Here is a 13,649-nt window from a genome sequence, read left to right as displayed (position 1 = left end):
CCCCATTGGCAGAGCACATTGTCTGGTATTAAATTTTCACCACAATACCTCTTGAATGCAAGACGCTGTCATCCAGCTGCAAATGACTTTTATATTACACGTCATCTAAAGCTTAGTTAGTATTCACCGTGCACAGCTGCAGTCTTCCTACACATTTCATATAGCTAGACTGCTGTCAAACAGCTTTGGGATCATTACGGCTCTGCTAAATATGTGTGCTGCTGTAGCCTTGGATTGTGTGACTATACACACAGGAGCTAATTCAGTTACTGCAGCGATTTGAATTTGATGTTCAATATATTCAAATGATGAAGTATTTAATTGACCGTTCTCTAAAGCCCTCACTGGAACAGCAATTTTCCAATCACAGCAGTGCTTTCCCTACTTTGTGGAGGGCAGTGGGTTCTCCTGTGTTTTTTGTGTCATGTTATATTCTGTCCTCTCCTCTGGTCTCTGTTTCACCGGGTGATGGGAGTGGCTAACAAAGCAGATGAACTGAAGGTAAGGTCACAGAGAGAGTTCTCCCAGGAGAAGTTAAGAGAAATAAATTAGCAAAATTAGGTGCATCGGACAACTTCTAGAACTCAACCCATAAACTTGACCACTATCTCTTTTGTGGTCGTCTGCTTTTGATGCCTGATTTATGCCACTGCAGATGTGTCCTGTCGTTTACAAAGGTATTTGTCTGCGGAGAGTCTACAGAGAGGAGTTTTCAACCACTGCAGACAGATAGGCAGTCCAAAACTGCCCATCTATCTGCCCACGCGCTACCATCACTGGACCATAATTTCCCCATTAACCGCTACACTGCTCGCAGTGCTTCTGCCCTCGCCACATATACTGCTTTTGTAATCCACATCTCCTCCAATGCTGAAATTTCAGTTATATTTTGGAAAGGAGGAAGACGTTGTAGAGAGCCAAATCTGGGCAGTAGAGCAGATGGTGGGTGATGACTGTGTTGCTGTGGCCAGAAAAACTCATGCCTTTTAACTATGCTGTGAGCGGGCGCACAAATGCGTCGAAGTTCAGGTCGTTTGTACTCAGATGTTTTGAGATGTCCACATTGCCAGTGTAATGGTGGGGGAATCCATTTAATCTGGGAAAAACAACAAGCAATCTCCTGGTTGTGCTCCTTACCTGATGCTCATTCTTCATGACTTCTGTTTGCTTTCTGTCCCAAGGCCCAGCTATCATCACCTACGATAATCCGTGGCATAAAACATGGGTTAGTTTAACATAAAAGTTGATACAAGTTTGTAGGCCATGGTATTATGAATACGCGCACATGTGCAAGTGAGGCCAAAACTGGACCAAGGAGCTAGCTAAAGAACAAAGGAGGAGTTCTCCAAGGAGCACAGGACCTTGAAGGGCGGAGAAGGTTTTGCTTTGTTATTAAAGGTGCTGTTACAAAAATTTTGACTGCAACTCATACCTGGGTCTTTTAAACAATCTCTGCCTGAGTCTACCGAAATTCCTGAAGATGCTAGAAGCTCAGTGTCGATAGCGAGCTACTAGCCCTGGCTAGAGCGAGTGTAGCTCTACGTTTACCTCATTCATTTACAGACATAGCAACCGTAGCTATGGAGGAGGAGGGACTTAGCAAGCAGTTGTGCTCCTAGAAGGTGAGTACAGTTCATACTAGGTCCAGATCAGTTTTTATGCTTTCGAGCGCCACAAGTTAAACATCAGAAAGAATTATGTCAGAATGCAAGACTGGTAACATAAAGTTGATGGAGCATATCAAACTGCAGTAACCTAAAGTTGATTGATTTCGTGACCCTCTGTAGAGCAGCACATAGTCTCATACAGACAAGTCAAATAAGATGATGCACTGTGACAGTTGCATTAGTTCTATTGACAGGAATCATCGGTCAGGGAGACTCAGTGACCATAAACTGACATCGTGTCCCTCCAGCGGTACGGAAACAACAGGTTACTCGTGGTCCTGCTTCGGATCCTGCGCAAACCTGCTTTCCTTGACAAACAAGCAACTAAAACTGCTGTTGTTGTTCACCATGTTCCACTCTGTCTGTTCCTTCACAGCCTAGCTAGATAGCAGCGGGGAGAAAAGATACACTTACAGGCTAATGTGCTGCATGAAAACTGGAGTTGTTATAAGGAAAACACGGGGGATCTACTCAATCATTCAGTGTGACTCTGGCTACTTTCTGCTGCAGGCTTTGACTCAGAGCAAATTATTTGCTCCAGTTTAACTACACGTCTTTGCACTCTTGTACTGTAGATGTTCTATGCACCATATAAACATATATTAGCATTTAACTGGGACGAGAATAGCTAAATCTAGGTGGGGCTGGAGCTTTTACGCTTTCATTAAATTTTATTTATTGAGGTGTGAGAGTACTGAGTTCTGAGTACTAACATGAACCCCACAGCAAATGCAGCAGTATGTTACAAATGGCACTCATACAGCATGTGCATTCATATAACAGAGCCTACATTGATTTAATGCACTTATCAAATTCAGATTGACACATTTCACATTTCGACTAATTAAACAGAACTTGCTGCTAAGTAATTCAAGCTCTTTTCCATGAATGCCTTTAAATCAGTTAGTGCAAAGAAGTGAAGGAAAGGGAAAAATCTGCATTTCAAAAAAAGAAAAAACACCACATGAAACAACAAGTCATGTAGACAGGATCCCATCTAATAGGCTTTGAATATTTAGGAGCCCCCCACACACTCCCTCTCCCTCTGTCACACAGAAAACAGACAGGAGGCCAACAGAAATATCTTGCTTGTTTGAAAGCTGTTGCACTAATGGCAAGGCGTTAATTAACTGAGGCATTTGCCTGAGACGGGATGCTATCCTTAACAGGCGAAAAGCGGCAGCACTTGATGATGGAACCTGCTCTTTCTCTGGACTTACAGATGAATTTGCATGACATTTAGCTCCTCAGTGCCAGGATAATCAGCGGAGAGGTTGATTGAGAGGAGCCCAACCGTAAAGGCCCCACCACTTTTCTCCCTGACTTTTTTTCTTTTATAAAATGGCTCATTTTGATTCTGTAATTTGTGCCGGCATACTTTTTTCCTCAAGTGGGGCCCATCGCACGCAGACAAAACATTGGTATGTATGGAAATGAACGCATTCCCCAGGAGACAGAGGGGATAGAGGTGTCACAGTCGATGAAGCCGGCCTCATCCTGTTGCGGCGCCATTGCGCATTTACCACTTGAACCTATTTAACCGGCTACAGTAAACTGCAGGTGCCATATGGATCCTTTAGGGCTGAAGCCAGGCCCGATCCTCCCATTGCCCGCTGATGATGGCATAAATGATGATCACCACTGTAATATATAGCAAGTATACACCACACTGCGTAAGCCACGGGTAGTTAACTGTCATTGTTGTACGGATGGATGGCTGAGCTGCGTTCCAGAACAGTGACAACATACGCTGCTTTGTGCTCCATTCACTGCTGCCAAGAATGACTAGAGGCATCTGTAGCTACTCTGCATTGCTCAGATCCTCATCTGGTGCTTATGAATATCTATGAGAATATCCAGCGTGTATGGGTGAGAAATCCGGCTAATGAAGACATTCTGCAGTGTTGAAACGCTCATTCCTTCACAGATTTCTACTTCACAGTCTGTTTCCTTATTAAACCCAAGAGCAGCATTGGATTCTTTAGGTAGAAACCTCTTTAGAGTCTGGTAAAAAAAAAAGTTAGCTGTGTGGCAGCAATTAATTGATTCTCATTGTAAAACACTCTTACTCTGCAATCGCCATGTCGTCTGTGTGTTCTTGTTTTTAAAATATAATATGGTTGGTGTTTCATCGCTCTCCGCCAGTGGAATCCTGTGTCTCTTGGCTCATTGGGAATGGGGCCATGTTTTGGGTATCTTTTTTGCTTGGGTAGCTCCATCTGGTCTTGGCACCACTGTGCTTTGCCCCTGCCCAGGAGTTCTGCATCCCAACTATGTGTTGGCAATTAGCAAGGATGTTGGCACGGCGTCAGGCCACTGTGTGACATTCTCCCCGTGCTTGTTGATGGGCTGTGCTGTGCGCGCATATGTGTGTGTGCGTGTCCGTACATGTATGTGCAGACATGTGTCCCTACATGTGTGCACGTGTAGTCATGTCTTCAGTTTAGCTTGTCATAATTTTGGACTTCCTCTGTTCTTTCATCCTTTATCCTTGCTGTTTTGTACCATAATGTTTACTCTGCAATGCTGAGAGAACTACAGTATAACACTTTCTCTGAAGTCTTGTACAGTTGAATAGTTCTCCGTGCTGAACAGCAGAACAGTGTAAGCAACAATATAATAAAACTATCATATTTTAATATTACTTCTTTTTTGTTTTTCTTTTTTTTTCTACAGGTTTGACATGGCAGGATGACATCACTCAGCAGGTCATCTCCAGAGAGCTCTCCAAATTGAAAAACATCCCCCTCCACCATCAAGCCACCCCTCCAAGCCTCCTGACCACCTACAGCAGCTCCAGAGACAGGAAACTGAGGCCTGGACAAGATGAGTTGACTAGAAACCTTCATAAGTACCTGACGGGACTGGGCTTCCTGCCTCGGGCTGAAATAGATGGACAACCTGGAGTCCAACATGAGGTGGCCAATATTCAAGTGAGAATCCAGCACTGAGTAAATGTGTAGGAGCCGCTGGGCATCTAAGTGAAATGAACAGTAACAAACACATAAAAATGACCCAAAAAAGCAGAAGGGCTGAAAAAAGGCTTGTGGTAGGATAATGTTAAAGTTAATTGTAACATTTTGCAGAACCTTACATGACAGGTTGATAACGTATGGTGGGAAAGGCATTTAAGAAGCAACTGGATCTAAATGATTGAAAAATGATGAAGAAGGAAGTAGTGTCAGGACTAAAGGTCAGGTTGTCTGCCATTTAATGTGTTTCAATCTAGTCCTTCAACTTTATGGCAGGGACATACTAAACTGAAATATGCTTTAATGGCTCATGTAAAAGTAGGTGCAACATTAAGGTTAGGATTTAGGAATCCATATCGTCCAAGTAAACATAAAGCGTCACATATTCTTGGCTAAATTATAGAAGGGCCTCTTCCCACTTCTTTTGACAAAGTGTCAGTATTCTCCTTCTGCTGGGGTCGCCCTCTTGTCTTTACTTTGCCTTTGTTTCTTGCTTTCTGTCTTCGCTTCCTCTCCCACTGAGCTGGGAGCCTTTTTATACAAAGATCTTCCATCACCTCTTTACATTATTCAGTCCTTATATTTCGGGTGGAACCCGGGCTTTGTGTGAAATGTGCTCCGCATCCTTCATAGCCGAGCTGCTTCCTGCTGCTGTGTCAGTGCAGCCATAATGCAAAGTTGAAGAGTTCAGGACCTTCCTTATTGATGAAATGAGCTCCTTTGTTGTGTGGTGTGATGGAAAAAGGCAAACATGGTTAGCATGAATGGCAGAGCAGCCCCCATCTTGCTGTGCTAATGCCATTATAACCTCTCAGTACGGCGGGGTTGGAAAGACTGACATTTTCTCTATATACATTTGAAGGACGGAAAATGGCAAGGGAGATAGCTAGTATTAGTGCAAAAGCAACATGGATAATGATGCTGTTCAGTGGAATGGATATACTGTATGCTGAATTGAAGTGTGGGCTCTTATGATTCACACTAGAGGAATTATTTTTCTTCCTCTCTTAGAGCACAATCACACATTTTGGTGCCAATATTAATAACAGCTACAATACCAAATGGTTAAAATGCCTCTAAACATCTTTGTATCATTTTAATGTAAATACATTATTCATCATGTGTCAAATATATACTCATATGACGAACTTTTAAATCAGATGACTCAGTTTTCTCTCTCTCTTTAGATAAGGCATTGCTGCTACCTCTCAGATAGAGGGGTTATATTTTTTAAAGTTTGTTGTGTGCTGTGGAAATGCATGAAATTACTCTTTGAGTGACACTATCTCATCTATGATTTCCATAATGCAATTTCCAAGAGCAGTTGTCTTTGATCTGGATTCCACATTCATATCCTGTTCCGTCTCGTCGAGCTAAGGTTGCTTCTCTTTTTATACTGAAGCCTGTCACAACAATGCTGACCCAGTACAACCCATTTCAATGTTGTCACAAAGAAAAAAATACTAGGTTATACTTATCATATGACTGATATGTCGCAACAAACTCTACAGCCATGCTAGCAGTTTCACAAGCTTGTATTTAAGCATGCTAACAGTGATAGCATAGTGACATGGCTTCAAATCATCATACTCCATACATTAAGGGCTAAAGCTAATAATACTTTTAGCAAGATGAAAAGATTTATAATTCTTTATGTCTAAGCACTATTTTAACTCCCAGTGTGTAGGTTAGCTAGTACGAAGATAATGCTAGTTAAGCTAACACATAACTAGCATTAAAAAGACACTTTTCTAATTACATACAGCCCTACAGAAATATTGCTTAAAGCTTGTTGTTATCCATCTTTAACCTTAAAAAGCTACATGGTCTTAGCTTTAGCTTAACTTCGAGAAATATATAACCCTACAGCCGACATTTGGGAAGCAGTTTCACAGCGAGGAACAGAGGCAAAACTACAAAAATAGTGTCTTTGCCTAACCAATTATAGACCCAATAGTACATATCCATTCATTGTTGCTTGCATGTAGGGTTTGGGTGCAATGTTAATAGCACCCAAACCCTACTCCTAAGCCTAAGCCTACTCTTAGATGGACCAGGGTGGATCTGGTGGATGATATTACTTAGAGGTTAGTTTTCTTCACTCTGTCATAGTTACAACTTACTAACAGGCCGATCCATTATAGGCTAGCTTGGTGAAAATGTGTGACATATTGACAATTGTCTAAATGTGGTATACTGAGTATATTGTGTTGTGTGTAGAAAGAAGACATCAAATCCGATGACCGTTCAGAGCCCAGCCAGCCAAAGCCCAAGCAGGGCTGGAAGGAGACCACAATCTATAGTCTTCAGAAAGGAGCCGGCCAGCCTCCAATCACCAAAGTCGTTACACAGAGTGGAGAGGGCAGGCATCCCAAGCTCAGTAAAGCTTACTCCAACCAGAACCCAGGAAAGAGCACGCTGCTTTCCAGCCATATGGAACGGCTTCTTTCCGGGGCACCAGGCACTCAGCAGGGCAGTCCAGGTGGCGAGGCGATGTGGCCCAAAGGAAAGCTCCACTACCTCAGCTACGTGCGACCAGCTTTAAACGACCACACAGAGCCACAGACTCGGGTTGCTTTTGGCTCCAAAGCCCAAAAGCCTAATCTAGACCAACTGCTATTCAAGGCTGACTCGAACCGACTCACCGCAAAACAGCCTCTTAGGGCCATGGATGGTACGATCAATTATAGTTGCTTTTTTCTCCTCTACATTTTCAGGAAAATTTAGCATTTTGGTGCTTTTTTTAATGCATTTATAAATGCTCTAGCAACCCTTCTTTTCCTGTCCAGAGCGATTCATCCAGAATCTGGTAAACCAACTGGGGAGGCACAGCATCAACATGGATGCTTTGATGGGCAAAGATTTGGACCAGCTGGCTGAAGTCATCACAGGAGCTCTGCGGGAGGTGGATGTGGAGCGCCCTGCGCTTGAAGCTCAGCCAGGACCAGGAGCCACTGACTCCAGGGGGAACATGGAGGGTAACAGGGAGCCCCAGGCAGCAATACATTTGAATCAGGACCAGGACCTGAAATCAGATAAAGAGCAGGATCTAAACCAGAAAAACACACTGAGAATGAAACAGCAAGGTCCGTATGTCTACTGGTGAAAGAGAGAATAAAAGCTTGCAGCATTCATGGTAGTGATGAGCATATAAATATAAGACAGAATAAGACATTGTAAGCTGAAGATGCTTTAGTAAGGCTTTGTTTATGTAATTTCTGTTCAAAGTGCTGCCAGAGGTATTTTTGAGTCTTTCATTTTGAGTCATAACTGTTTTTCCTTGCTAAATACAAAAGAGTACTTCAGTTTTCACACAATCTGCTCACATATATTGTGTTTGTTTCCAGGCCAGAAAATAGACGGCGCAGACAAAGAGCCCGTTGACAAGGTGAATGTAAAATTAATCTGCCCAACCAACAAATTGGTTTCTCAGGGAGTGAGACATGTCCAAACTTGCATTTTATTTTCTTTTGAACACTTTTAAAACGGGGATGATTTGAAAGTTGTGCAGACTACCATTTACTTTGGCATTATTAGAACTTGAAAGCAAATTTGCAGCTGCAGAAACGTAGAAAATTCCTTGATTGTTGTCTGACCCCAGCGTTTTGAAATCAGAATTATTTTGCACAATGTCACAAAACTCTTGTTTAACAATGGTAAATGAGTAAATCTACTAAGCAGCCTTTAAAATTGGTAAAATAAAAAGATGTTATTAGACCTTGGACTGGCAGTTACACTGAGAAACGCTGGTGAATGCAGAACAAATTCATATCTTTTCAGTTGCTGATAACAGACTTTCTCTTGATTAATTCTCTTTTGTAAGGAGACAAAAGTAATGTGTAGGTAGACCTAAAAGGGAAATGTCTCCACTATTCTAAAGAGAATTCATTCTTGATTCACAACAGCATACCGCCTTCTTCTCCAAGCTGCTGGACTACCTCAACATGGAGCCCTTTGGTAACGCTCCAGAGGTCAACAGTGGGCAACCAGCCCCGCTCCAGAAAATGGTAGGACTGGAGAACGTGCATAGCCGCACAACGCAAGACCAAGTTCCCGTCCCCCACCGCTGGGAGGAGAAGACCATGACAGCACCTGCGAAGGAAGGGTCCACTTTGCGGCTGATCGGTGGGGCAGAGGACCCTGACGTTCAGGTCGATTCTGACATTGACAAGTGGATGCAGAGGATTCAAGGCCCAGAAGGAAGGAAGCAGCTGGAGGAGCCACAGAAGAAGGACATGAAAGTCAAAACCCAGCTGGTCCACGTGGGAGTGAAGGAGTTTTCCAGCAGAGGGAAGGACAGACACTTTGGCTACATCATCACCGGCACAGAGTAAGTATGATTCAAACATATGATGTTTATACATATATAAGAAATTACTACCTCTCATATTTTCCTAAACTTGACAAAGGTTTTTTGGTGAAATGAAATCCAAACTAAACCCTAAGCCTTCTGAAGATCACAGTAATGCTGTTGACCAGAAAAACCTGTTTGTCTAAATTAGGATTTATGGATGAGGGGCTCCATGTTTTACTGAGCCAGATGCCCTGATAAGAGCCACCAGGTCACTGAACACCTTAGATGTGATTATTTAGACAGATAGTTGAGTTTATATTGTTAAAGCAAATGTAATTTCCTTAACAACATGACTGCAGCCTTATCTTATCAACTTCCTATTCATATTATTAGTTGCTCAATTACATATCACTAAATTAAGCTTGCTTGATACAGAGATGCTGCTTGGGAGCCAGATATCACCCTAATGACTAATAACTGAATCTGCTTTTGCAACAAAGTGCACATTTTTAATGTCTTGATGCATGCTCAATCATCCAGGTAAGGAAATCCCAAAAAGTTTCTCCCACTTTTTGGAACAATTTTAATATCTTTCTAAATTTTAGGTTGGAATAGTTGACATCTCTAAAACAAAGAGAACCAAACTAGTGCTGTTTTCTTGAATGGGATGTTAAGTGTAAGACAAGAGCTTTTTAAATCCTGCTGTGATGGACTGCAAATGCTGAGAAAATCTTTTCTGCGTAAGTCATTTAAGCATAAACTAAAGAGAAGTGGGCCAAGAACAAAGCCCAGTGGGATTCCTGTTTTAGATAAATGATCATCATTCACACACACTGATCATGGTTGTGAAACCCACACATGTGGAAAAGTCCATTTGATGCTTCTAAACATAAATAATGATATAAATAATAACAATTAAGATTGTATAGAAAATGAAGGATTCTTATCTAGAAAACTTGTAGGCTGGATGTGACTGATGAAATTTGAGTGCACGGATAACTTTTACTTTACAGTAATATGAAATTCAATAGTTTTTAGTACCACCTTTAGCAGTGCTCGCTTTCACCGTGGAGGAATTTTCGCCACTCTTCTTTACAGAGCTTTCTTAATAACCCAGCACAGCAATTCAATCAGGCTGAGGGTTGCAGTTTGGACCATTGTAACACCTTCATTCTTCTCTTTTTTAGCCATTCTGTTGTAGATTTGCTGCTGTGCTTGGGCTGAGGTTTAATTGTGGATCAGATGGCCTCACATTTGACTCAAGAATATTTTGTTATACAAAGTTCATGGTCAACTCACTCACTCAGAGGTGCCCAGCTGCTGTGGCTGCAAAACAAGCCCAAATCAATACCCTTCAGCCACCGGTTGACATCTGATATGCTGTGTTTGGTTTCGTCAAACATGGTGCTGTGTATTACAGTCAAACATTTCCACTGTGGGTCTGTCCAGAGGACATTGTTCCAGAAGATGCAACTTTTCAAACTTAAGCCATGCTGCCATGTTCTTTTTAGATGATTTCTCTTGGTATCCCTTCCAAACAGGCTATACTTGTTCAGTCTTTATTAATTGTTCAGTTTTAATTCTTTTCTTTCTAATGTTAGGGTAAGCACCAGTGCCTCATGCTACTCCACATTACTATATATATAATCTGACTAGCCATAAAAAAACTAGAAGCCTTTATTAGAATTTAAATTAAATTCTAATGCATGATGTGTTTTGTATTTTGTGGTGTTTTTATACCAACCTGGAGACAAATGTCATGGGATGAGACACTGGATGTTGCAGTTTGCATCTCCACAAAAATAAATTGCAGTATAGGATTGAAAACATTGAGCTGTAGTATGTAAAGGGATGACATGATTGTCCCTGACAATGCAGTGCAATGCAGACCCATAAATTTCAGAAATACTTTGTATGTCAGTACAGCCATCATCAATAACATTTGTGTTTAACATCAGCAACAGCACGAGTCCCTCTCTTATTCCTCATTGGGCTCTTATAATTATAACTTTACAGCTGCCTCCATTTACTGGTGATACAGTGACGCACTTCTTTCAAGACAGACTTGTTTAACAGAGCTTGATACTCAGCAAATGTCTTCTTTGTTAGCTTACCTTAAACTGCATGCATCCTCTATCAAAACCACTTCTCTATGCTACAGGATACTGTAGTTAGAAATCCTTTTTGTGTGTTGTACCTGATTAGAAAAGCAGGGCTGATAGATCCCTCAGTGTGTAGGTATTACTGTGTTGTATTACAGCTTTAATGATGATACTTTGTCAGCAAAGGCAGCCAAGTTCTCTCTCCTTCTCTCTTACCTCTCAAGCTCAGCAAAGATAAGTTCCTATCGACTCTGTCTTCGCCCCTGGCCCTTTCTCAAATCCCTTTATAGCGTTATCAAGTCCAGTGTCAGAGGGTTGTCCTTCACCTGTTCAACACACGTACTCTCATAAAGGTCCACTGGGTACAGTCTTTGTCACCTTATTGCCACACAAATAGGAGTAGCAGATTAAGACGTCAACACACAATTTAGTAGGCGAGTGTGTGCCAGGGGAAAGAAACAGGTCACCTTCTGAGTGAAATGTCTGCCCCTCCTCCTTCTTGTCTATCCTCAGCCCACCTAGTGCATGCCTATAGTTGGCCTGTACAGGTGTCTGTGCTTTTGCTGCAGACCTCATGATTGCACAGTTGTTATCCCCGGCTTCTTTGCACCCTGCAGTGACGCTACGCAAACCTGCTTATCTGACAGCTCCTGACATTGTGGCGGTGGTAGTGGGGGGTTTGGGGAATAGCAAGAGGATGGGATGGTGAATGTGGAGGGGGAAATGGAAAGGTATGGATAGAAGAGAAGGAGACAGAGAGAAACCCAAGGGGAAAAGTGCTAGCATCAACAACCAAGTCACTCCTGTTGCTAGAATTACCACAGAGGGATGCAGACGTGTCTGGAATTGCTTGGTTGAATCTTTAACTTTCAAAACCCCTCGAAAAGTGTAGGGAAAAAAAAAAAGAAAGAACCTCCCACTCTCTCAAAGGTGGAGTGAATCAGCCGCTCATGCACGGCACACTGTTCTGCTGAAGAAAAGCTTCTGTAATGTGGTGTCAAATGCAGGCTAAACAAAATATGTCAGCATAATTCTGACTAGAGTATGTCCAAAGGAAAAAAAAACATTTTTTTTAAACTTCAAGATGATGCCGAGTATCTTAAAAAAAACACAAAAAAACACATAAGTGATATTGCACTCAATATCCAGTGCAGCATGAAATTGTTTCCCAGTTTATTTCACATTTCTCCGCAATGAGGTGGTAACAAAATTTGAACGATGTCTCATTATGATCCATGACTTTTTTTTTTTGGTCCTGCATGTCACCTTGCAGTTACTCGGCAGTCTCGGTGATTCCAGGTTAAGCTGTCAACAATAAAGTGGCTTTCTGAGTGGGTCTGTGTGGATGCCCTCCTCATTTCTTCATACGACGCGCTGGCCAGCAGATTGCCTTTGTTTGGTCTATTTCCTTGCCGATTTACTCTCCCAGTGAGAGAGCAGCCGTGGACTGAGCTGAGATGAGGCATGGCTTTATCAGACCACCATTACACTTCACCTCCATTCCATTTGCACCTTATTATTCTCATCTCACCGTGAGGGCGCGTGCGTGCCCGGCTGTTTGTGTTCTCTGTGTTATCGTGTTTTACTTTTGAGTGTGCGTGCGCGTCGGTGAGAGAACGCCAATGTAGGCGAAGAAGAAGAAGAAAGATGAGAGAAGGAAAGGGAGAGAAAGGAGCGTCCATATGATACAGCCATTACACCTCATGCAGGTTCCATTTGCACCTTATTGTTTGTCTCATTGCTGGAAAAAAGCAGGTGATTTACCAAGCCTGAAGAGGCAGCTGATCCCTTTTCCCTCGGCACGGTGCTTTGTGTGTTTGTTTGTGTTTGTATGTGTCTGCAAATGCGTGCAGCACATCCATTCAGACGACCGTAGCATTCGCTTGTGTGCAATGACCCAATTGTGGGTATGAATTGTGACAGTATCTCCCTAAAAAAAATTACATTTTAATGGCTAAACGGTTGTATGTTGTATGGGTGTGAACCTAAAAATTTGACGCCTCTCCGTGTATGTGTGTGTGTGTTTACCCCCAGCTCCCTCACCACTGACCAGGGCACGGACCTGATGGAGCATCTGACCCAGAGATTGAGCCTCCATGTTGCAGACCTCACCCAGCTCTCGTATGTACAGACACAAAAAACATCCCACATTGTTGCAAATAATGATTTACCGTGCCGTTTACAAACCATACATCGAACAGAGGATAATTGGCCTCATTTGAAATGTTTTGTTTTGTGCCTTTGAGGATGAGGAAGCCGAATGAAGGTTGTCCAGTTGCTCTGAGCATTGTGAAAATGCTCTGCTACACTGCCACAAACTGTAGGCGTTTGTTGTTTTTTTGACCTTTCGGAGTGTTTGACTTCTCGCGGGGAGTGAAATCAGGCCTAATTACCTCCAGACACATACTGATGTCTCCATTGTATTCAAAACACTGCCTAGCCGCTATTGTCACTGTGCGCCTTGTCAAAAAAAGAGAGCAGTCAAGCCATCAAACGATTTTTCGTTAGAAGCAAAGAGAGGAAGCGAACGAAAGGGAAGCAAGCAGTGAATAGAGAGCTGGAAAACGAGAAAGTAGTCAGCAGGAGGCGGTTAATATATTAATGAGCAGGCGAA

The 13,649-nt window shown here is 42.4% G+C and overlaps 1 protein-coding gene across 1 annotated transcript in view; it reads left to right on the top strand.

The window, feature by feature from the left end:
- ptprn2 (protein tyrosine phosphatase receptor type N2) overlaps positions 1-13,649 on the top strand; it is a 158,708-nt gene that overhangs the window by 33,392 nt on the left and 111,667 nt on the right. The window contains exons 4-9 of the mRNA XM_026179794.2: positions 4,344-4,600; positions 6,860-7,313; positions 7,429-7,725; positions 7,987-8,027; positions 8,545-8,969; positions 13,070-13,156. Of these exons, the coding sequence (XP_026035579.1) occupies positions 4,344-4,600; positions 6,860-7,313; positions 7,429-7,725; positions 7,987-8,027; positions 8,545-8,969; positions 13,070-13,156 (1,561 nt within the window). The remainder of the gene's footprint in view (positions 1-4,343; positions 4,601-6,859; positions 7,314-7,428; positions 7,726-7,986; positions 8,028-8,544; positions 8,970-13,069; positions 13,157-13,649) is intronic.

This window comes from Astatotilapia calliptera, chromosome 9, assembly GCF_964374335.1.
Source record: "Astatotilapia calliptera chromosome 9, fAstCal68.1, whole genome shotgun sequence".
Classification (NCBI taxonomy): Eukaryota; Metazoa; Chordata; class Actinopteri; order Cichliformes; family Cichlidae; genus Astatotilapia; species Astatotilapia calliptera.
This window is presented reverse-complemented; position numbering and strand designations above follow the sequence as displayed.